At 46.6% G+C, this 24592-nt stretch overlaps 1 protein-coding gene and 2 non-coding genes across 6 annotated transcripts in view; all 3 read left to right on the top strand.

Annotated features, from left to right (window-relative positions):
• Nucleotides 1-7391, top strand: part of atl2 (atlastin GTPase 2) — a 44539-nt gene extending 37148 nt beyond the window's left edge. For 2 of the 4 annotated variants that reach the window (XM_055639341.1, XM_055639338.1), the window contains exon 13: nucleotides 6000-7391. In XM_055639341.1, the coding sequence (XP_055495316.1) occupies nucleotides 6000-6119 (120 nt within the window). In that variant the 3' untranslated portion in view covers nucleotides 6120-7391. Of the gene's footprint in view, nucleotides 1-5269; nucleotides 5285-5398; nucleotides 5683-5999 lie in introns of all 4 variants that reach the window. The other 2 variants (XM_055639339.1, XM_055639340.1) reach the window with 2 other exon arrangements.
• A 12449-nt stretch (nucleotides 7392-19840) lies between these two features.
• Nucleotides 19841-19954, top strand: LOC129699908 (U5 spliceosomal RNA). The gene has a single exon (XR_008723948.1). It is a non-coding gene; the product is annotated as a U5 spliceosomal RNA (small nuclear RNA).
• Nucleotides 19955-24000: 4046 nt separating this feature from the next.
• LOC129699907 (U5 spliceosomal RNA) lies at nucleotides 24001-24114 on the top strand. Its single transcript, XR_008723947.1, has one exon. It is a non-coding gene; the product is annotated as a U5 spliceosomal RNA (small nuclear RNA).
• Nucleotides 24115-24592: the final 478 nt, after the last annotated feature.

Below are 24592 nucleotides of genomic sequence, written 5' to 3'. Positions count from 1 at the left end.
AATTAGTCTGAAGAAGAGTTCCAATCCGAAATGTCGCCTATCCTGATAGAACCTATCTGTTCTTTAGAGATGTGTTCAAGAAGGAACTGCAGATGCTGGAAGTTCGAAGGTACACAAAATTGCTGGAGAAACTCAGCGGGTGCAGCAGCATCTATGGAGCGAAGAAAATAGGCGACGTTTCGGGCCAAAACCTTGTTCTTTAGAGATGCTGCCTGACCGTCTGAGTTTCTCCAGCACTTTTTAAAATGAAAGTCCCGATTGCTGAATGGCAGTTAACCATCTTCAACAGATGAAAGTGAGAATAAACTCAATTTATTTAGTTTGGTATAAAGGAAACGGTCCCTTCGGCCCACCGGGTCCGTGTCCACCATCAATCATCCATTCACACTTATTCTATATTATCCCTTTCCCTACACACTAGGGGAGCTTTAGAGGCCAATTAACCTACAAACCTGCACGTCTTTGGGCTGTGGGGGGAAAATATGCTAACTCCACATGAACAGCACCCGAGGTCAGGGTTGAACTCTGGTCTCTGGCGTTGAGGTAGCGGCTCTATCAGCTGCACTACTGACACCTTAATTTAATTCAGGAATTGCGCTTTCATCTTCACTTTGACATCCTTTAAAGGAAAACAAAATTACAATTTAGAAATTGATGGTATTTTCAACTTGTTTCTTAAAAGTTTACACTCGCCCCTCCAAGCAAAGAGCTGCTGCATTGGTTCAGTCTTGTAGCATGGCCACGGAATTACTCGTCTGAGTTTTGCTGTTATGCTGGGGAGATTGACTTAAATTTTATATAGGAAATGTCACAGCCTGGGTACATCCCAAAATACTTTCTATGAAATTGTACATCTATGGCCAAATAACTATTGTGACTATTGTTGAAATATGGTGATTAATATTTAGGTAGCAGGTAGCATGTAAGAATGACTGTCTAATCTGTATCATTAGTATCAGATGGGAGATACTCCTGCTGCTCAATGGAATAATTTCATAGACGACAGTGGGAACCACATTTTTAGCATCGCATTCAAAATACAACATGACAGCACAGCACTCAGCAATGTGGAGTCGCAGATTGGATGGTGAATTTAAATCCTTGAATTGAGATTGAATTAGGTCCTCATGGACTGAGGGATCAAATACTTAACCAATCTAATTTTGCAGCTTCATATCTACAGGAAATTGACTGAATAAATTGAATTGGGTTAGTTGGTTCCATTCCAAGTCATGTTGCTTAAGATTTTGGTTTGGCTGCATATGGAGTATTGCGTGCAGTTCTGGTCGCCCCATTACAAAAAAGATGTGGAGGCTTTGGAAAGAGTTTACCAGAATAATGCCTGGATTAGGGGGTATTAGTCACAGGGAGATCTTGGACAGACTTGAATTGGTTTCTCTGGAACAACAGAAGTTGAAGGGAAGACTTCGAAGAAATATATAGAATTATGAGAGGCATTGATAGGGCAAACAGTTAGAACCTTTTTCTAAGGATGGAAAAATCAAAGATCAGAGCTTTAAGGTGAGAGGGGCAACATTTAAACGCTATCAGAGATCTAAGGTGGGAAATATTGTGCAGTCAAAAACAGGAATACATCAGTTGACAATACAAAGCTAGATGGGTTGGCAAGTTGTAACAAGGACCTAGAACATACAAAGTAATTATAGAAAAGTCAGAATGCAAGAAACTGACAAATGGAATGTATAATGTGAGGAAGAGGTTGGGTTTAAAAACCTTGGAATGATGAGTGGAAAAGTAAATTGTCTTAAAAGTGGCCACAATGTTGAGATCTGAGGCCGAGTACGTGAAACCTAAAAGATATGAAGGTACAGCAACTAATTAAGATGGTGAGTAAAATGTTGGCTTATATTGTAAGAGGACATAGTGTGGGGGAAAACTAGTGAGGTTTTGATGCAAATTCAAATTTGGTCTTGCCTGTATTCTGTAGAGAATTGCAGGCACAAGAAACTAGATGCTGGAATCTTCAACTAACCAAAGTGCTGGAGGAGCTCAGCGGGTCAGGCAGCATCTGTGGAGGGAATTGACAGACTCTTCAATCTGAAGAAGGGTCCCAGTCCAAAATGTTGGCAGTCCATTCTCCTGAATATTGCATGCAATTTTGCTTGCATTGGAGATGGTTCAATGAAGATTTGTTAAGTTGATTCCTGGGATGAAAAGAGTTGAAGTATGAAACTAACATGTGCAGGTTGGGTCTGTACTCATTGAAATTGAGTAGAACGAGAGGCAGCATTCTCATGAGAATTGAAAGGGTAGAACTTGCAAAGATTTTTCCAATTGGATTGGGAGGTGGCATCTTGAATTAGCTTCCGAATAAGACCACTTATTTAAACTGAGATGATAGATTTCTTCATGTTACTAATTGGGGTTCTCCGGCCCAGAGAGCGATGAGGGTGGAGCTATTTGAGCATGTTTAAGGCAGAGATGGACAGATGCTTGAACTTCAAAAGAACCAAAGGATATAGAATGAGAACAGGAAGGTCCAGTTTGTTTGGATCAGCCTGCTCTTACTGAATGGTGGACAAGACCCAAAGTGCAGCTTGGCCTATGACTGCTCTTATTATTTTACAGAGCTGGGCTGACTGCTTTGCAGAACAACTTCATTTAGTCTGCAGGGCTGATCCTGAGTATGGAGTCCTACATCCCACCCCCATTCAGTTGCATTGTACAAACAAGGCCCAATCCTTTGGAGGAGCATCTCACCTTCTCTGCAAACATTGGCCGCAGGCTCAATGCTGCCTTCCACGCCTTCAGAAAGTGAGCTTTTCCAGCCTATAACAGGTGGTTAATTGTGGTCTAAACAGGCAATGCAGGTGCTGCCCAGCAGGTCCATGGGGATTTGTGGGCAAGGTGTCTGTGCAAGATTGGCATTGAGGTCAATGTCCTTGTAGGTTCACTGGCCTAGTCTGTAATTAAAACCAAGTGCTGGTGTAACTCAGCAGGTCTGGCGGCATCTGAAAGGAATAGATGGGTGGCATTTCAGGGACCCAACCTGACGTGCCATCTATAGTATTCCTTCCATAGATGTTGCTTGACATGCTGAGTTCCGCCAGCATTTTGTTGTACTGAAGATTCCAGTATCTGCAGTTCCTTATCTAAGCCTGGTGTGTTAGCTTTTGTTTGTCTCTCAGTGTCAAGTCAAGTTTATTCGTCACATACACATACGAGATGTGCAATGAAATGAAAAGTGGCAATGCTCGTGGACTTTGTGCAAAAGGACAAACAAACAAACAACCAAACAAACTACAAACAGAATGTAACAGAATCACATATTCTTTTCCATATTAAATATTGTGGGCGGAAGGAAAAAGGGAATTTATTTATTTTTAAAAAAAAGCAGTAGAGTGGTACAGTAAGGTTAGTCCCAGGTGAGATAGGAGTTTACCGTCCTAATGGCCTCTGGGAAGAAACTCCTTCTCAACCTCTCCGTTCTCACAGCGCGGAGGCGTTTGCCTGATCTTAGCAGCTGGAACAGTCCGTTGCAGGGGTGGAAGGAGTCTCCGATGATTTTATTAGCTCTGGAGTTGCACCTCCTGATGTATAGTTCCTGCAGGGGGGCTGGTGAAGTTCCCATAGTGCGTCCGGACGAACGCACTCCACAGCCGCTGAATAGAAGCACTGGAGGATCCTCAGAGATACTCTAAATTTCCTCAATTGCCTGAGGTGGTAGAGGTGCTGCATTGCCTTACTCACAAGTGCTGCGGCGTGTGATATCCATGTCATATCCTCAGATGTGAACTCCCAGGTATTTAAAGCAGCTCGCCCTATCCACAGTATCCCCATTTATCCTCAATGGTGTGTACGTCCTCGGATGATGTGCCCTCCTAAAGTCCACAATCAGCTCCTTCGTTTTTTTGATATTCAAGAGGAGGCTGATATCCTGACACCAGAGTGCCAGATCAGCCACCTCCTCCCGGTAGGCCTTCTCATCGTTGTCTGAGATCAGGCCCACCACCACAGTGCCATCAGGAAACTTGATTATTGAGTTGGAGCTGAACCTAGCCACACAGTCATGTGTGTACAGGGAGTGCAGTAGGGCGCTGAGGACGCAACCCTGGGGCGATCCTATGCTCAGGGTGAGGGACTTCGATGTATTTCCTCCAATCTTGACTACCTGAGTGCTGAGTGTTTCCAGCATTTTATATGAATTTCATGGTCTGCAGTTTTTTATTTTGCCTAGGCCAGGCCAGTTCTGATGTGGATTTTCTCTCTACAGATGCTGCCTCACCTGCTGGGGTTTCTCAATATTTTCCTTAATTTTAGATTTCATGCAGCTGCTGTGTTCTGTATTTTAGTTCAAGCAAATATTTATTTCTCTTCCAGACAGATTAGCTGCCATTAACAAGGCTCTAGCACCCTCTCCTGGTTAGCACCATTCTTTGTCCTCCATCTTGGTACCCATCTAATCACAGATATTCCCATTCTCTTCATTCTGAGCCTCTTGTAAGTTTAAATATGCCTGGATTCTATATTCAAATGGGGCAAAGCTTAAAGGAGATGTGCAGGACATTAAAAAAAACAGGCTGGCGGGTGCCTGGGATGGTGGTGGAGGAGGCAGATATGATCATGTCATTTAAGGCTTTTGGATAGGCACATGGATATGCAGGAAATGGAGGGATATGGATTATGTGCAGGCAGATGAAATTAGATTAAGTTAGCATTTTCAACATAGACATTGTGTGCTGAAGGGCCTGTTCCTAGTTCATTGCAGCATGAAATTTGGAACTCTGCAAACATTACTAGGCATTAAAACAACTGATAATTTCAAATTTGTCATTAGTTGCATTGTGTTAAAGTATTAAGGGACTGCGGTAAAGATGAGAATGCAGGAGGGTAATCAGGTCTGCTTTGATCTCATTGAAAGGCAAAACCGGGTCAAGACTGTTTTTTAATAGCCATGTGTACTGAAACAGAACAATGAAATTCTTTGTTGCAGGAGCACAACAGGTCTGCAAACTCTACACTTAAAACAAATAAGCAAAGGAAAGTTCAATAAAGTAAAAGTACATAGACTATTGCTGTTTAGTTTAGGGAGGGGGTTGTGAATTTTTTAAAGAAAACTTGATTTGGGCAGCTCAATCAATATTTCTGTGCTGGGATAAATAGAACAGATTCTCCCCCTGGCTGCTTTGTGCTCTGCAGACTGATCTGGGATCTTCAAATTAAGCTTTGGTTCCTGGACTTTTAAATCTTGTCTATACTGTCACTGTACACTAACTGCCTTTTTCTCTCTTTTCTACTTGCAATCCAGAGGAGTCCAAAGAAGGTGAAAATTTGTTTTCTGGAAAACTTGTTCAATATTTTAATTGTCCCCATCGATTATTTTTTTTTGAGAAATCAAGTGCTTTGGTGCTCACTAACTAACAACTCCTTGTTCTAGGTATTAAGCAAGCTGTTCACTTCAGCTCGAAATAAAGTGATCCATCGTTCTGTTACATCTACACTGAGGCTATCATCAAACAACAACAAGAAGAAAAACTAGATGTGCTTTCTCATTGCTTGGGATGGGGATGGAAGTGTGGACGGTGGCCTGTACAGTGCTGAACTGATCAGGGTTTGGCTGTGCGGCAAGCTATAAATTGTATATGGCTAACTCAACATAGGGTGCAGCGCTGCTTATTTCTTTTCAAGTGACTTACAAGACACTGACTTGAAAGAGTTGTGGTAAATGCATCTTAATTAAGACCATTGACATTTTAAAATTTGTTTTATATATATATATATATAATATATATATTAAAAAATCTTGTTATCCATTGTATTATATATGCCACAATTGCACAAGCCATGATTTAGCATACTTTTCACTTAACTTTTCTTTACCAGTCAGGGTTGAACTTGGTTTCCATTCCATTTTTCCTGTGTCCTTTTATTGTCAAAGCTCCTTATTAGGGGAAGTTTTGATGGTCATGGTATTGCTGCTGTCGGTTACTTGCTTGTTTTTAAGTCTCCCCTTTTCTTTTAACATTCCCACCTTACAGATGTTGAAGCCACTGAGTGACAATTTGATGGAGGAGAACATAAAGCAAACTGTAGCAAACTCCATCAAAGCAGGGTTGACCGAGCAGGCCTCCCAGCATGCCAAATTAAAGACAAACTGACAATCCAACTTGCCTCATGCTGTCGAGTGTTGCCTGTATGTTATGAACTTGGTGAGTCAATTTATAATTAGTCTGCATAGATTTTGAAGTGAAAGTCCCAACTTCACCTCATGCTGCCACAAAGATCTGAAGAAAGAAGAAACTGACAGAAGATTTTTATAATTGGTAGAGTGAATTACATGACTAAACAAGAAAGTACGGGGATGAGTTTAAAAGTTAATTTTGAATGTTAATTTTTTCATGTACACGAGTTGAATCTCTTATTCCGGTCACCATTGGTGGATTTGTGCGAGAGACTGAGGTGCATCATAGTGTTCAGTACAGATAAATGGAGATGGTGATGAATAGTAAAGCTTGAAACCAGTCTGCATTTTCTCTCTTTGTTAATGCTTTGCCTGAATTACCAGTATTACACTGCAAATCCAAACTAGCCAGATTATCAGGTTATGTTGTGGACAAACCTACTGTTGGATGAAAGTGAGTGAGGCTTGCCTTGCTCCTGATCAAAACCCGAGGACCTTGTGAATCAGTGACATTTGAACTACGGGGAACTTCACTTCATTACTGCCATAAATCCATCCAATGTGCTTTAATTTTCTCTTTCTGATGGCGATCACTCCGTCCACAAAGAACTCTTACCCATAGTTATCGGTTAGCATTTGCCTGCACACTGCGTTATTTTTAATTTTCTATCAAATTATAGAGATGGGGCATGTATATTAAATATAAATATATAAATACCAAATTTTGTATCAAAGTTTTTGTAGTTAATGGCAAAATCTGGTACAGTGGTAGGCTCCGTGCAGTTAATGTAAAGGACTGTATTTGTGAGTGATGTAAGCATCAGAATGCATTAAATTTGAGGTTTTGATATGTTTGTGATAATTACCTGCCTTGAGCATTACAATCCCACCACTTATTGCAAAGCATTGGTAATGTTAGTTGTGAAATTCGGTTATCTTCTGTTGCATTTTAAAGTTATATCCTGTAATTTATTTTTCAACACAAAATTAAAGTACTCTGACGTTTCCAGCTTCTGTTTTTTTTTGTGAAATGAATGAAACCTGCAAGATGTATTGTACAGGTGATTTAAATGTCAAAAGCATTTTAAAATTTAAGACTTAATCTGTAAAATGTATCTAGGTCATATTGGCCTCATTTAAGTGTCAACAAAGAACATGTTTTCTTTTTCCTGAGTGATTGTGTCTGTATATAATCAGTAATGGGTAATATAAATTGTTTAGTTAAACATTAAACAATTTTCACAATTTACTGATTGTGTTGCATAAAAGCATTCAAGTGTTTCAGTATTGTATATTGTGGTTCAGATGGAATAAAGACATTTAGTTTAGCATTAATAAAACTTTATTTTGCTCTTGAAACATAATTGAAAACAATTGACCCTGCAGTTACTACTTTATGGTTTAGTTGGATGTGCATTTCAAAATCAGCTGGAGTAATTAGTTTGACCCAAGGTAGACCATGATCAATTAGACAAAGCTACACAAGTCATTCTGATGGTCATTGATAAGCATGATTTGTACCATTTTAGCAAAGTATGTATGGCACTGAAAGTTTGTTGGTTAAAGCATTTCCCTACACCACGTTGCTCAAGCCTCTCATTTGGAAGATAATTTAGAGTAAGCATGGCCTTACCGCAGCAGGCTATGTCTATGTAATGAGCTTTTTTGGGGTGACTGGTGATGAGAGGGCAATGAATATTGTCTACATGGATTTTAGTAAGGCATATGGTAAAGCACCTCATGGTACGTTGTGGATGATCAGTCTGCCATGATCACTTTGAATGGCGGTGCTGTCTAGAGGGGCCGAATGGCCTACTCCTGCACCTATTGTTTATGATAGGCTGAAGCTGATGCACATTTTTTTTAAACCAGCAGCTGTAGTTCCTTCCTGTACATTCTGTTTGCCCTACTGTGAAATCTCCTCAAGGTATGTCTACTTTAGAGAAGTTCACCTGTCTGACCCACTGAGTTACTCCAGCTTTCTGTGTCTATCTTCGGTTTATACCAGTTCCTTCCCGCAAGGGATTTGAAACCGGCTTAGCCATTGAAGGCGGAGGGTAGTGGTGGAAGGGTGTTCTGACTGGAGGTCTGGACCAGTGGAGTTCTACAGGGCTCTGGGCTAGGTTATTTGTGATGTATATAAACTACATAGTAAATTTAGGTGTTGGTTAGTAAGTTTCCAGATGACAAGTTGCTGGCGTTGCAGATTGTGGGGAAGGGCTGTCAAAGCATATAGCAGGATATAGATCAGCTACAGAAACTGGCAGAGAAATGACAGATGAAGTTTAATCTGAGCAAGTGTGAGGTGTTGCACTTTGGAAATTTAAATGTAAAGGGAAGGTATACAGTTAAAGACGCGGTACAGAGGGATTTTTATTATCCAAGTCCATAGCTCCTTTACAGTGGCAAAACAAGTAAAAGGAGTGATGAAAGGGGCATATGATATTTGTGCCTTCAGAGATCAGGACTTGGTATAAGAGTCAGGAAGTAATGATGTGGCTTTATAAAAGATTGGTTGGGCTGTATGCAGTGCTGGCCTATTGCCTCTGTGCCCTCGCTAATTAATCCCTGTTGTCCATTAGGCTCGCTGCCCCTTCAGGGAATTCTTGAGGTTCTGCCTCTTTGGCAGAGGATAAGGAAATAGCCTGAAGCTGCTCCTGCACCCTCAACTACCTGGCTGCTCAGTGTCAGTTTTATGGTGCAGGAGGTGATTAAGACAACATCTCAAGGTTCCAGCATGATTTCTGGGAGCCTGGGTCCAACGGGTGCTTGGAGACTTCCAGGGAGGTCTGGGAGATTGTGTAGACAGGAGATGTCGGTGGCCTCTACAACTGGGACCTGGCCCAACTACGTTAGCTGGAGTCATCTACCAGTGACCAGGCTGCCTGGAAGCAGGTTGGACATCATCTGCGAGAAACGGATCATCTGGGTCCATTGCTCCTGTACCTTGCCCACTGCCTGCAGCCTCCAGCTCCAGGCCCTGCCGGTCTTCCTGTGTGCTCTGGCCTAGCTGCGCCTAGGCAGTCTCCACCTTCAGCTGGGCCAGGGTCAACAGGCTCTTGGCCCGTGACTGTTCTGGATAGGTTGGGGGCAGCAGCAGTCGGCTATCCCTCCGCACCTCCCGCTCTGTATTGCTCCAAGGCCTTGCTGTTGGCGGCCAGCGTGTGGGGCCTCGCCATGGTGATGTGCCAGGAGAGGAGGTGGGGCTGGGCAACGTGTCATCATAGATGTCCATCACTGTGGGAGGGGCAGAGGGAGTACGGTGCAGTTTTTAAAATTATTTTTTGATATACAAATACTTTTATTCAGAAAATAAACACAGTATTAACACATTGGCTTTATCGAGTTTACAAACAAACAGTCATCAAATTAATATATCGGCAACTTAACAACAATACACTCGACCTTCCGCGGCGACCATCGTTCATGGAAGGCCTCCTAAGTCCCCCTGGACACCGTAGGCCTGGGAAAGGAGCAGCCAGCCAACCCTAGTGCGGCTGTCGACAACCCGCTTCCTAGACCTGCGAATAGCCATCTTGGCCAGGAGCAAATTGCCCGACCCCCCCCCCCCCCCCCCTCTGTACCGGGTGCCCAAATATCAGGAGCATGGGGCTAAAATGCAACCAATACTTGAGCAGCCCCTTCAGATAGTCAAACGGGCTGCAACTGTAAATATGCTCCTAAAGTTTACCACCCTTAGTCTAGTTCAGTAAAACACTGAGTCGAGCACTGGACCAACTAAACTTATTTTTGAACGAACAACGAATCCCCTATTCAATACCTAAACCACTGCGGGTTTGATCCTTGTCTTTGCCTGGCCAAGCCCTTCAGCCTCGTGCAAGAAGGCACTACAAAAAGATCACGCAGTCCCAAGCGCTCTTCCAGAAGATCGACAACGATCCTAGTCGGGGCTACCTTTTATAGGTCAACGAACCCTGAGGGGCCTATGGGGGTGGTGCCCCTTACAAGCCAACCACACATATCAATTACATTAAGGTATTATTGGCAGTTCCTCGACCCAATTACAAAGTTTAAAAACAATGTTTCTACAGAAGCTTCCGGAAGGATGTCAGCTAACTGAATAATGCAACATTTACCCTGGCAATACAAACAATTCACACTTCAGCCAATCATCAAACAGCAGGATAACTGTCCTGCAACATTATTAACATTATTTACAATCCCTTTGCAGAAATCCAATCAAAGCAATGCATATACAACACCTTGAAGTTTTTTTGCAGTGTCCTCATACATTTTATCAATTGGGAGGACATCTGGATCTTTCCCCATCCTGAATATCAATTTAGGGCTCAGACTGGCTGGCGCCATTCACAGCCTGTAATTTTCCACAGACAAAGGTTAAGCAAACCTTACAAATGCAGGGATCCTCCATATTATAGTGTCTTCAATTTGGTCAATATTAACATTCCTCAATTTTATCATTTATGATAACCCTCATTATTAATGATAACCAAAATACACTAATGACTGCTTCACGAAGCTGCAAGTCCCTCAGTGCTTCCTTCTTCGCCTGGTACTCCACCAGTTTGACCCAGGCGAGACTCCGAGTCGAGCAACTCTCTCTCAAGCCCTCCGATTTCAGAGACCCACCCCTTGGTCGACCCCCTCGCATAATCCTGGCAAAACAGACGGACGTAGGTGTTCCCCACGTCCCACCACTGCCTTAAGGAAAGGAAACGCCCCTGCCTCTCACCACTTTGCCCAGAACTGCCTGAAAGAATCCCGGAATCGGTGATCCTCCAGCAGCCGGTTATTAAAATGCCCATTTGCGCGCTGGGATAAAGTCCACTCGCATCTGGCAGTGTTCCGAGCACGGCACTGTACAAGCGATTAATACGGGAACCACCACCCTCAAACCTGTACGAGAAGGCACTAGAGTCAGGATGGAAATTCCGCCGTGCATCAACCAGCTCAAAAGAGTCTACCAGCTCCCTTAATGTCTTCACTGCTGCTGGGTCATGCTGAACGCCAGAGCGATCTCTAGCCTTGAGGATACAATTAAAATCCCCACAGTCGATGGAAAATAGTCACCTCCTGGGTTAGGCGCATCTGCATTGTGCCGATCTTGGGGGCGTACACATTTGATAACGGCATGCAGCAACCAGCCTGGTACAATTTCCTGCACCTTGAGGATCTCCGGCTGGAAAGATGAGGCCAACAGGGTAGCCACTCCACTCGAATTGGAGTTAAGATGGCTCATGTAGACCCCCCTTCCCACTCCAGGGATCAGGTGGGTGCACCACTAGCCACAGTGTACGTTTCCTGCAAGAAGCCCACGGCATACCTCCCATCCCTGAGCACCCAGAGGTGGTGAAACCTACGGAGAGATCCCCTGCCCCCATGGATATTCAGGCTGGCTATAGTGAATTTCATTTTGAATGCACACTGGATCTTTTACCAGCACCCGGTGATGGAGTGGAGTCGCCCCACGCCCCTTCTGCCCTCTCTTTAGGGCCTAGAACAGCTCTTGGAACTGCTCGTTTTTCGCACAACCCGCCTCCTTCCCCTTCTTTTGAAGAATGGCTTAAGTGGACTGCATGGATCCCGCCAGGTCTGACCAGGTACTGGTACTTCTGACTGCGACAAGCCGCCTGATAAATGTCCAGTCTCTCGCTCGCTCCTACCGCCCTCTGTAACCGGATTGGGGACAGTGAAGTCGGAGGAAATCTCCAGCTCTGGCAGTGAGTGGGCCTGTCTGGAGTCTGACCGGAGGACACAATCCGAAACGACCCTGCCCAGGGTACCCGCCCCAGCACCGTCACCCAGAGAGTCCCCGGCTTCCACCACCAGGGGAATCACCTCACTGTAGCCCTCAGGGGCCAATGCTCCTGGAGTCTCCTTTACTCCCTCAGCCGGTGGGGCAGCACACCCCTCATCTGGGCTTGTTGCCTTAACGGGGAGCACAGGCTGGAGACCCACCCCCACACTCAAGTCTTCCCCTTCAGGCTGCCTCTGGTCATCCTCTAAGCCCGGTTCTCTAGGGGAACAGCCCCCATGGGTAGTGCATCAGCACCCTCAGGTGCTGCCTATACTACAGAGGCATCCTCCAGTTCAGAGGTAGTGTGCTCTGGGTACTCCACCTGAACAATGGGTGAAGGCCCCCCCCCCCTTCAGGTTGCCCCTGGACTTCAGGGCCGCAGTCCGTATCGGTGGACCCAATGCCTACTCCTCGTCCAGCCACTGGTGTGCAGTGGTACAATGAGCTCCATTGCGGAAGCCTCTGCCTCCACACTACCGTCTACCTGCTCAACCTCTCCAGGGTCCTTGGCTTCCCTAGGCTAGGCTCAGAGGCGAGCACGAGTTTATCTACTGCCAGGGGTTCCGCTTGGAGGTGCTTCTTCTTTTCCTTAGCTTTCCTCCCCTTCTGATGCTCCCATCCCTTCCCCTCGTCCGCCCCACGCACTTCACCGGCATCCGCCGCCACAGGTACATGACATGGGGGAGGGGGGGTGGGGGTAAGGGAGCATTGCCTTCCCTGGCCACCGTGGTAGAACTGGCAGCCCCAGATGGGCCAGCAGTGTTTTCCCGGGACACTGGTAGAACTGGCAGCCCGGGTTCTGGGACAAACAAATGTCAACCTCTTTGCAAGCATGACAATGCAATTGGCCCGAGTTCCAGAACATGCTATAGGAGAAACCATCCAATTCCACATTGCATCACCCCTGTGCCATCTGTATATACACACGGTGCTTAAAAGTATATATATGCCGCAACCTAGGATCATCAAACCTGTACAACAGTTTGGTCAGCCCTGACCGCACCTTTCCCAGCCTGATAAGATGTGGGAGCAGAAGCTCATCTGGAATAAAAATGGGAACGTTGGACAGAATGACCGGGATCACGGGACCCCCCCATGGGTCCACCGCCGTGAAATTACCGCCCGCCCTTATCCCCCTTTCCAGATCTAGAGCCATCGCCTTTAGTATACGCAGTCATTGGTATACATACAAACTTCCCACTGACCACCCCGCCTGAGACTATGGCTTCCCTGCCAATAGTCTCATCCAGAGCATCTAGAATGGCCTGAGAGGACTGGTTGTTCTGCAAATTCATTTTTACACCATGTGTACGCCCCATCAACTCATGGGACTTAGTCTTGGAGGCTGCCGAACGTGCGGCAGCTGCATAACTCCGAGAGGCCGCCATCTTTAGGGCATGGCACAAAACAAAAAGTATCAGTACTTCATAAATCAAACCAGTCTTTCTGCTGTTGCTGCACCTCCATGCTTTTGCAGCAGTTTTGTGAAGGTCTGTTTTGGAAAGTAACTAAAGCAGTCTTCTCGTGATAAGATAGGGATGTCTATGCCTATGTCGTCAAAAATTGGCATAGGTCTCCGTCGCCTCCCACGGCTTCAATGAAATCCAAGACACCTTTACTGTTCTTACCCAGTACACCTGGACCGGGTAAATCTGTGTGGGAGAGAGCTAATTCGATGCTGCTGACCACAAACACCGCTCCAGACTCAACTCCCACCAGTACAAGTAAAACTTGGCAATCTGCCTGCCGCTGCCACTCCTACGGCGATCCTATAATCTCGAGCGGCGCCCGATCCAAATGAGCCCTAGGCTGCTGCAGGGTCTCCAGCGGCCCACTAAACCACCGCCCCCTCGCCTCCGATGGCCCTTGCTCGCCCTCCATGCCCCGGGGCGTCTCCCGCAGCCGTGCCGTTAGAGGGGCGGTGAGGGAGCGCCGTGTTGTGGGCGGGCGGTGAGGGAGCGCCGTGCTGTGGGCGTGCGGTGAGGTAGCGCTGCGCTGTGGGAGCACGGTGTTGTAGGAGGGGCTACGAGGGAGCGCCGCGTTGTGGGAGGGGCGGAGGGAGCACGGCATCGGAGGGGTGTCGAAGGTGGCCGCACTGTAGACTCAGCAGCACTTGACAGACCCGCCGCAAGTGTTCAGCAAAACGGTCGCCGAGTGTAAGCACAGTCCCACCGATGTACAGGAAATCACATCGGGAGCATGGAATGTAGGAGATGAAGTTAGAGGAGATTGACATGAACCATTGTCTCACCTGGACGGCAGTGACGTGCGGTAAGGTCAATGGCTATGGAGGCACAGGCTAGTATCAGTGGCCCGGCCCTCCCTGTATTGATCACCGCATCCAGGACATCGGGAGCAGTGCAGGAGTACGTGCTGAGGGATTCACTGAAGCTCGGTGCAGCCATCGCCAAGGCTCGCTGGGGGAGGGCTCTATGGAGCGAAGGAATAGGCGACGTTTCGGGTCGAGACCCTACTTCTTACCTGTTCTGATGCTGCAAATAAGTATTTAATTGTTCTGTTTTCAGTTTATATAACAATGAAATATTCTTGACTCTTGGGAGAGGCAGGGTAACGGCAGAGCGAATAGGTCCCTTTGAGGATCAATATGGTGGTCCATGTATGGAACCACCAAACCTGAGTGAGCTTTTGAATGAATTTTTCCGGTCTGTATTTAATGTGGGAGAGTCATGGAAGCTAAGGAATTCAGGGAAATAAATGGTGATGTCTTTGATCATCTCCATATCACAAAAGAGCAGGTGCTAGAAGTCATAAGGCATATTAAGGTAGATAAACCCCCAGGGCCTGATCAAGTCTATCCTAGGACGTTGTGGGAAGCTTGGGAAGAAATTGAAGCGGTTCTAGCAGAAAGATTTGTGTCACTGTTAGCCACAGGGGCTGAAAAATGGACAGTGGCTGGTGTTGTGCCAGAGAGAAAGTGGGACACTGCAGGTAAAAGGAGGCGATGTGCTTGGAATCGGAGGATGAAGGTATGGTTTTAAACAAGTACTTTGCATCTGTTTTCACCAAAGACATGGAGAACAGTGAAAGGAGACACAAAATGCTGGAGTCACTCAGTGGGACAGGCAGCATCTCTGAATGACTTGCTGAGTTACTCTAGTACATTGTCTGTTTTTGGTAAACTAGTATCTGCGGTTCCTTGTTTCTACAGGACAGAGGACCGAGAGATCAGTGTGGAGAATACTAATTAAGAAGGAGGTGCTGTTGGGGCACTTGAAGAGCATTAAGATGGATAAAGTTGGGCCGAAAGGTCTGTTTCTGTGCTGCACAGCTCAGTGAATATTGTGGAATCGTTTATGTATCTCAATTAAAAGACGCGTTGAACCATCAAACCCTGAAGGTAAATGGTTACGCTTATCAGGGCAGGTGTATGAAAGAGTTGGCCTTGGAAAGAGGTTAGAATTCAGGTTGGGACAGATTCACATAACCACCCCCTACCGCTGGGAATGTTCACCTCTGCCAAAGAGTCATTGTGTGAATCTGTGTGCCAATGTTAGGATGCATTGAGCAGTTCCAATAATGGGCATGTGTTGCAGGAAACAGGAACCCGGGGCAGCACAGATACAGCTGCCAGTTGCCTGCGTGCAAACTTTCTTCAGACACACCTGTGGGAGGCACCACGGGCACAAACAAAGATTATAGAGGAGCATAACATATTGTACGCTCCTCTATAATCTTTGGGCACAAAGACAGAGCACAAAGAGGGACCGCCTTGAACAAAGACGGACCATTGGGACTACATTGAACACTTTGTAATTTTGTCGGCCCTCTATATGTGACGACTCTTTAATACTTTGTGTATGGTGTACAAAACAAAGAATTTCACTGTGACAAGTAATAATAAAGTATCATTATTGTCAGAACAAATCTGTTCTGGACTTTTCTCGCCTTCAGTACTTCAGAACCCCCACCCTCTATCTTTCAGTCTGAAGGGTTCCGACCTGAAATGTCACCTATTCCTTTTCTTCAGAGATGCTGCCTGTCCTGCTGAGTTACACCAGCATTTTGTGCCTATCTTCGGTGTAAAGCAGCATCTGCAGTTCCTTCATAAGGTCATAAGGAATAGGAGTAGAATTAGGCCATTTGGCCCATCAAGTTTACTCAGCCATTCAATCAGGGCTCATGTATCTCTCCCTTCTATCCCCATTCTCCTGCCTTCTCCCCATTACCTCTGACACCTGTACTGATCACGAATCTATCTATCTCTGCCTTAAAAATATCCACTGACTTGGCCTCCACAGCCTACTGTGGCAAAGAATTCCACAGATTCACCACCCTCTGACTAAAGAAATTTCTCCTCATCTCCTTCCTAAAAGAACGTCCTTTAATTCTGAGACTATGACCTCTAGTCCTAGACTCTCCCACTAGTGGAAACATCCTCTCCACATCCACACTATCCAAGCATTTCACTATTCTGTATGTTTCAATGATGTGTCCCCTCATTCTAAACTCCAGCGAGTACGGCCCAGTGCCAACAAACGCTCTTCATAAGAATAAGGAGACGAGGAAACACTTTTTCTCACAGAGTGGTGAGTCTGCGGAATTCACTGCCTCAGAAGGCAGTGGAGGCAGGTTCTCTGGATGCTTTCAAGAGAGCTAGATAGGGCTTAAAAATAGCAGTCAGGGGATATGGGGAGAAGGCAGGAGCGAGGTACTGATTGGGGATGATCAGCAATTATCACATTGAATGGCGGTGCTGGCTCGAAGGGCCGAATGGCCTACTGCTGCACCTATTGTCTATTGTCTAAATTCCAGAGAGTACAGGCCCAGTGCGAACAAATGCTCATCATAGGTTAACCTACTCATTCCTGGGATCATTCTTGTAAACCTCCTCTGGACCCTCCGGAGCCAGCACATCCGCAGTTATGGTGCCCAAAATTGCTCATAATATTCCAAATGCAGCCTTACCAGCGCCTTATAGAGACTCAACATTGCATACAAGCCCTCTTGAAATAAATGCTAGCATTGAGTTTGCTTTTTTTACTACCGATTCGACTTGCAGATTAACATCTTGCAAATCCTGCACCAGCACCCTTTGCACCTCCGATTTTTGGATTTTCACCCCAATTAGAATATAGTCTACGCCTTTATTCCTACAACCAAAATGCATGACTCCACACTTTGCTACATTATATTCCATCTGCAACTTCTCTGCCCACTCTCCCAACCTGTCCAAGTCCTTTTGCAGAGTCCCTGCTTTCTCTACACTACCTGCCCCTCCACCTATTTTTGTATCAACCACAAACTTTGCCACAAAGCCTTCAATCCTCTCATCCAATTTTTAATATACAACGTGAAGAGTAGCAGCTCCAGCACCGACTGTTACGGAACTCCACTAGTCACTGGCAGCCAGCCAGCAAAAGCTCCCTTTATTGCCATTCTTTGTCTTCTGCCATTCAGCCAACCTGCTATCCATGCTAGTATCTGCCCTTTGATACCGTGGGCTCTCATTTTCCTAAGCAGCTTAACGTGTGGCACCTTATCAAAGGCTTTCTGAAAATCTAAGTAAACAACATCTACTGATTCTCCTTTGTCTGGGCTGCTATTTACTTCTTCAAAGAATTCCAGCAAATCTATCCCCTTCACAAAGCCATGCTGACTTCGGCCTATTTTATCATGAACTTCTAAGTACTCCTTATCCTTTATAATGGGATCTAAAATCTTACCAACCAACAAAGTCAGACTAACCGGCCTATAGTTCCCACTATTCTGCGGCAACCTTAAGGGAGCAACCTTTTTGTGCAGCAGGGTAATATTGGCAATTTTTCAATCATCTGGGACCACTCCTGACTCTAGGGATTCCTGAAATATCACTATCAATGCCTCCACAATCTCTAAAGCCACTTATTTCTGAACCTTAGGGTGCAGTACATCCGGCCCAGATGACTTATCTACCTTCAGTCCTTTCAGCTTCCCAAGCACCTTCTCCCTAGTAAAAGCTTCCTATATACTGACCGCATGGGTATCCTCCGGGTGCTCCGGTTTCCTCCCACATTCCAAAGACGTGCAGGTTTGTAGGTTTATTAGTGGCCAACTTTTTCAGTCGGTGGGTGGGTGGATATTTAGAATACGGGTAAGTGGGACTGGTGTAGATGGGGCATCTTGGTTGGCCTGGACCTGTTGGGCTGAAGGGCCTGTTTCCGCACCGTATGACTGTGACTCTGCCTTGGACATTTCCATACAATATGTTATGCATTCACATGCAGTAAACAGGAGGAACAGCACCTCATATCCTGCTTGGGTAACCTACAACCCAGCGGCTTTAACATTTACCATTCTGAAGAAGGATCCCGACCTGAAGCATCACACTTCATTGTCTTCCAGAGATGCTGCCTGACCCACTGAGTTGCTCCAGCACTTAGTATCTGTCTTTTTATAAATCAGCATCTGCAGTTCCTTGTTTCTATGGTAGAAGCATTGAATTTTCAATTTCAAATATTATCCCTCCCCCCCTTTCCTGCCTCCTTCCCCTGCCGGCCTCCCCCGGGTGCACACATTTCCTCCACCCTCCTCCAGACACCCTGCTCCTTTCCCCTACTCCGTAAACTCATCTCTCATCCCTGAGTCGCACATTTCCTTTTTATTCCCCCCCACCACCCCCCAGCTTTACATTTCACTCCCCTTCTCTCATTATATGAAACCCTCTTTCCCTCCAGCCTTTGCCACTTGCTCCACCCATCTGCCAATCACTGACTGGGCAGCGATCCAGGATGTTCCCGGCAAGTAGGCCCGGTTCTCCCGCCGCGGACCAACCTTGGTAGAGCTGCCCGGCACGACCGGCTCACCCACCCAGCAGGCCCAGCTCACCCGCCTGGTAGGCACGGCTAACCAGTCCGGCAGGCCCAGCAGGCCTGGCTCACCCGCCTGGTAGGCCCAGCTAACCCGCCCTGCAGGCCCGACCTCAGAGGAGCTACCCGACAAGACCCGGCTCACGTGTCGTGGTCTTCGGCGGGTTCAGGAACCTGCCAGAAGGATCGTGGTTGACGGATGATGTTACCAGGAGGGAGGGAGCTGGAGAAGTCAGACGTGAGTGGCAAGGATCGGTAGGAGGGTGCACCAGGGTAATTCTTCCAGAATGCCTCCAGCACCTTCAGGTCGGCTATAGGAGACCGGTCCAGGAGAGGAGAGGGACATTGGTTTGGGGGAAATGTTCCAGTAAACCAAGTGCGTGGGACGACTGGACTTTGAATAATGGCGCCAATAATGTCGGCGCCCACATGTATTATATATGCAAAATAAATGTCACTGTGTAGTTGCACATGTGACAAATTGACTATTGACCACCTGTACCCACCTATCAGTTGACCCGTCCCCACCTCTCTTTTCCAGCTTTCTCCCTCTTACTCCATCAGTCTGAAGAAGGGTCCTGACCTGAAACATCGTCTGTCCATTCCCTCCACAGAAGCTGCCTGACCGACCCACTGAGTTCCTCCAGTTCTCTGTGCTCTGGCTGCACTTGCTCAGGGTGTTCCCTTACTGACCTGCAGTTTTTGTGCATTCATCGCATCCAAATCCTATTTTTGTTGACCAACTTACTGGAGAGGGAAATGCATTTCGTTGTCTCTGTACTGTAGACTGACAATGACAATTAAAATTGAATCTGAATCTGAACTCCTGCAACTTCAGCCTCTACTGGCTCACAGTCCTGTTTCTTGCAGCTGGCAGCTATTTCCAAATAGGCCCCGCCTCTCTATTTGCATACCAGAATGCTTTGCACAGAAGGACATTATTATAACTCGTTTTCTCTGTGTTTCTTCTATCCTGATTTATAAGTAACGTTATCATGTTGTTGGGTGGTGTTCTCACTGCTTGTGTGGTTTTGATTATGAATGATTCTGCTCACCGTTACCTTAGAGGGGTAAGCGCAGAATGAGGGGGAGGTGCAGACGGTGGCATTCAGTACACTCTGGTTTCTCTTCAGATCGTATAAATCTTTCGCCTTTTACTAAAGATTTCCGTGGAGAGGAACACTCAGAGTTTTCACTAATTTTTTGATGCCCTGCTTCTGTGGGGCTTGTCATTAAACAAAAAACAGAAAGAAATTGTATTTTGAGATGGAGTGGTTGTCGATATTGCGATCTCAGCCAACAGTTGTGGGAACAGTTTGGAAACAGACCTTTCACCCCTTCCTTCCTCGATTGTTAAATTAGGAGATTGCACACACAATAGTCCAGGTGTGTGGTCTCACCCAAAGATCTCACCAACTGCAGAAGGGCCTCTTTGCTCCTTTACTCAACTACTCTCGTTATGAACAAAGATCCTATAGCAGAGCAAGGTGATTGACAGGGGGGGACTTTTTGTGCGTGATTACGCTAGGGTTAGATTCATAATTCTGTTAGTTCATAATTCTGTTGATTCTTTTTAAAGAATAAAATGTTTATAAACACACATACATGAAAATTATATAAATGTATATAACACACACAATTAAATTTGATTCTGGTAATTTCTTTTTTAATGTTTTTTAAATCAATAATGAACAGTGTTTTTATTTTTTCAGACAGGGTGATTGACAATATAGGGGACATTCTGTTAAGAAACATTCTTGTTAAATAATAAAATGTTTGTAAAACCTCCCTGCAAATTCACACACACTATATACCACACCCCGCATTATATTCCTCTCTAATCCCCTGCCCCGCATCTCAGACTCCCCCAAGGGACCCCGGGCCCCGCACTCTCTCTCCCTGCTGCCCCGCACTCCCCAACTTCCCCGCACCCCGCCTTATCCCCCCCGCACCCCGGGCCCCGCACACTCTCTCCCTGCTGCCCCGCACTATCTCTCCCCGCTGCCCTGCACTCTCTCTCCCCACTGCCCCGGGCCCCGCACTCTCTCTCCCCGCTGCGGATCCAATCTTTGGCCGGAAGCAAGAAAGCGAAAGCGGAGCAAGATGGCGGACCAAGATGGCGGAGTCAGGTTGCTAAAATGTGTCCTATAATCACCCATGAATCCGCCCATGAGCGTACCTCACGTTTGCGTGAGAGTAACCCATCTTGTTCTGCTATAGGATCTTTGGTTATGAAGGCCAACATGCCATTACCCTTTCTTCACTGCTTATTGTAATAGCATGCTTACTTTCAGTGACTGGTGTTCAAGGACACTCAGGTCTTGTTGCACTGGGTCTTCCCCTCCCCCCTCAAACCATGTGTCCCCACCCACACTATAATCTTCATACGCCCTCCTCCTGGACTCCCCCTCATTGGCCATCTTCCGGCTTTAGACCTTTTTATTTTAAACTGCTGGCGGGACATCAACCGCCTCAACCTCCACTTCCCTGTCTCACTCTAACCCCTCCCCCCCCCCCCCCCCCAAACGTACAGCCCTCCACTCACTCTGTAACAACCCAGACTAAATGATCAAACCCTCCGACAATGGAGGTGCTGTAGTAGTCTGGCGCGCTGATCTCTGCAAGGATGAGGCCACGCGCCAACTCTCACACACCTCCTCCTACTTATCCTTGGACCATGACCCCACAGACGAGCACCAGGCCACTATCTCTAGCACCATCACTGACTTCATCAACTCCGGCTCCCTGTCCTCACAAGCCTCCAACCTAATCATTCCCCAGCCCCGCAAGGCCCGATTTTACCTTCTCCCCCAAAATCCACAAACCTGACCAAAGATCCTATAGCAGAGCTCTGCTATAGGATCTTTGAACCTGACTGTCCTGGCAGACCCATTGTTTCTGCCTGTTCGTGTCCTACAGAGCTTATTTCCACATACCTCGACTCCATCCTATCCCCAAACGAGTTGAACAGGTACTTTGGTTCTGTTTTCACTAAGCAAGACACAAACAATCTCCAGGGGACAAAGGACCTAGGGTGATGGAGGAACTAAAGGAAATTCACATTGGTCAGGAAATGGTGTTGGGTAGACTAATGGGACTGAAGGCTGATGAATCCCCAGGGCCTGATGGTCTGCATCCCAGGGTACTCAAGGAAGTAGCTCTAGAAATCGTGGACGCATTGGTGATCATTTTCCAATGTTCTATAGATTCTGGATCAGTTCCTGTGGTTTGGAGGGTAGCTAATGTTATCCCACTTTTCAAGAAAGGAGGGAGAGAGAAAGCAGGGAATTATAGACCAGTTAGCCTGACATCAGTGGTGGGGAAGATGCTGGAGTCAATTATCAAAGATGAAATAGTGGCGTATTTGGATAGCAGTAACAGGATCGGTCCAAGTCAGCATGGATTTACGAAGGGGAAATCATGCTTGACAAATCTTCTGGAATTTTTGAGGATGTAACAAGTAAAATGGACATGGGAGAACCAGGGGATGTAGTGTACCTGGACTTTCAGAAAGCTTTTAATAAGGTCCCACACAGGAGATTAGTGGGCAAAATTAGAGCTTAGGGTATTGACATGGATAGAAAATTGGTTGGTAGACAGGAAACAGAGAGTAGGGATTAACGGGTCCCTTTCATAATGGCAGGCAGTGACGAGTGGGGTTCCGCAAGGCTTGGTGCTGGCACTGCAGCTATTTGCCTTCCGTCTGAAGAAGGGTCTTGACCCGAAAAGTTGCCTATTCCTTCACTCCATAGATGCTGCCTCACCCGCTGAGTTTCTCCAGCATTTTTGTCTACCTTCGATTTTCTAGCATCTGGAGTTCTTTCTTATACAATAAACATTATTGATTTAGATGAGGGAATTAAAAGTAGCATTAGCAAATTTGCAGATGATACAAAGCTGGGTGAAAGGGTGAACTGTGAAGAGGATGCTATGAGGATGCAGGGTGATTTGGACAAGTTAGGTGAGTGGGCAGATGCATGGCAGATGCAGTATAATGTTGATACATGGTAGACAAAACATGGTGGGGGGGGGGGAAGAAGAAAGAAAGAGGTGGAGCCAGTGGGCTGAGGGAGAGCTGAGAAGGGGAGGAGAAAGTAGGGACTACCTGAAATTAGAGAAGTCAATGTTCATACCGCTGTGGTGCAAACTGCCCAAGCGAAATATGAGGCGCTGCTCCTCTAATTTACGGTGGTCCTCACTCTGGCCATGGAGGAGACCGAGGACAGAAAGGTCGGATTCGGAATGGGAGGGGGAGTTGAAGTGCTGAGCCACCGGGAGATCAGGTTGGTTATTGCGAACCGAGCGGAGGTGTTGGATGAAGCGATCGCCAAGCCTACGCTTTGTCTCACCGATGTAGAGCAGCTGACATCTAGGGCAGCGGATGCAATAGATGAGGTTGGAGGAGGTGCAGGTGAACCTCTGTCGCACCTGGAACGACTGCTTGGGTCCTTGAATGGAGTCAAGGGGGGAGGTAAAGCGACAATTGTAGCATTTCCTGCGGTTGCAAGGGAAAGTGCCAGGAGAGGGGGTGGTTCGGGTGGGAAGGGACGAATTGACCAGGGAGTTACGGAGGGAGCGGTCTTTGCGGAAAGCAGACATGGGGGGAGATGGGAAGATGTGACAAGTGGTGGGGTCACGTTGGAGGTGGCGAAACTGACGGAGGATTATTTGTTGTACGTGACGGCTGGTGGGGCGAAAGGTGAGGACAAGGGGAACTCTGCCCTTGTTACGAGTGGGGGGGTGGGGAGTGAGAGTAGAATCACAGGGTATAGAAGAGACCCTGGTGAGAGCCTCATCTATAGTAGAAGAGGAGAAGAAAGTTATTAAGGGTAAGGACCAGCTCCGCTAGGCGGAGGAGAGTATCAGTAGATGGGGATTGGTTGGTTCTCCAGTCGAGAAAGAAACGGAGGGCTTTGAGACCCTCCTGGTGGGGGGTGGAGGTGTAGAGTGACTGGACATCCATGGTGAAGATGAGGGAGTGGGGGCCTGGAAAATGGAAGTCCTGGAGTCGACAAAGAGCGTGTGAGGTGTCTTGATCATAATAAGGGAGGGATTTAACTTAATGTTTGCATACCAGAATGCTTTGCACAGAAGGAAATTATTATAATGCGTTTTCTCCATGTTTCTTCTACCCTGATTTATAAGTAACGTTATCATGTTGTTGGGTGGTGTTCTCACTGCTGGTGTGGTTTTGGTTATGAATGATTCTGCTCACCGTTACCGTAGAGAGGTAAGCGCAGAATGAGGGGGAGGCGCAGACTGTTTTATTCAATACACTCTGGTTTCTCTTCAGATCGTATAAATCTTTCGCCTTTTACTAAAGATTTCCGTGGAGAGGAACACTCAGAGTTTTCACTAATTTTTTGATGCCCTGCTTCTGTGGGGCTTGTCATTAAACGAAAAATAGAAATAAATTGTTTGTTGAGATGTAGTGGTTGTCGATATTGTGATCTCAGCTAACAGTTGTGGGAACAGGTTGGAAACAGACCTTTCAGTGACTGATGTTCAAGGACACTGAGGTCTTGTTGTTCCACTGGTTTTTCCCCTTCCCCCTCAAACCATGTAACCCCAGCTCTTCCCCACCCACACTATAGTCCTCATACCCTCTCTTCCCCCCCCACCAGACATTGCCTCGGCCCCAGCCCACTCACCTGCCTTCCTCTGGCCCCAACCCCCATCCTTGCCATGTGTTCACTATCCCCCCTGACCTCCGATTCTCTGATACCGAACGGTCTGTCCTCAGCAGAGGCCTCACGATGATTCCCCTCCGTTAACACCTCAATGAACTCCGCGCCCGCCATGATGTGGAGCTCTTCTTCCGTCGCCTCCGCCTCAAAGCGTTCTTCCATGGGAAGGAGTCCTCGC

The sequence above is a fragment of the Leucoraja erinacea genome, chromosome 8, assembly GCF_028641065.1.
Source record: "Leucoraja erinacea ecotype New England chromosome 8, Leri_hhj_1, whole genome shotgun sequence".
NCBI classification, from domain to species: Eukaryota; Metazoa; Chordata; class Chondrichthyes; order Rajiformes; family Rajidae; genus Leucoraja; species Leucoraja erinaceus.
Note: the sequence above shows the minus strand (reverse complement) of the source record. Positions and strands in the feature narration are given on the sequence as shown.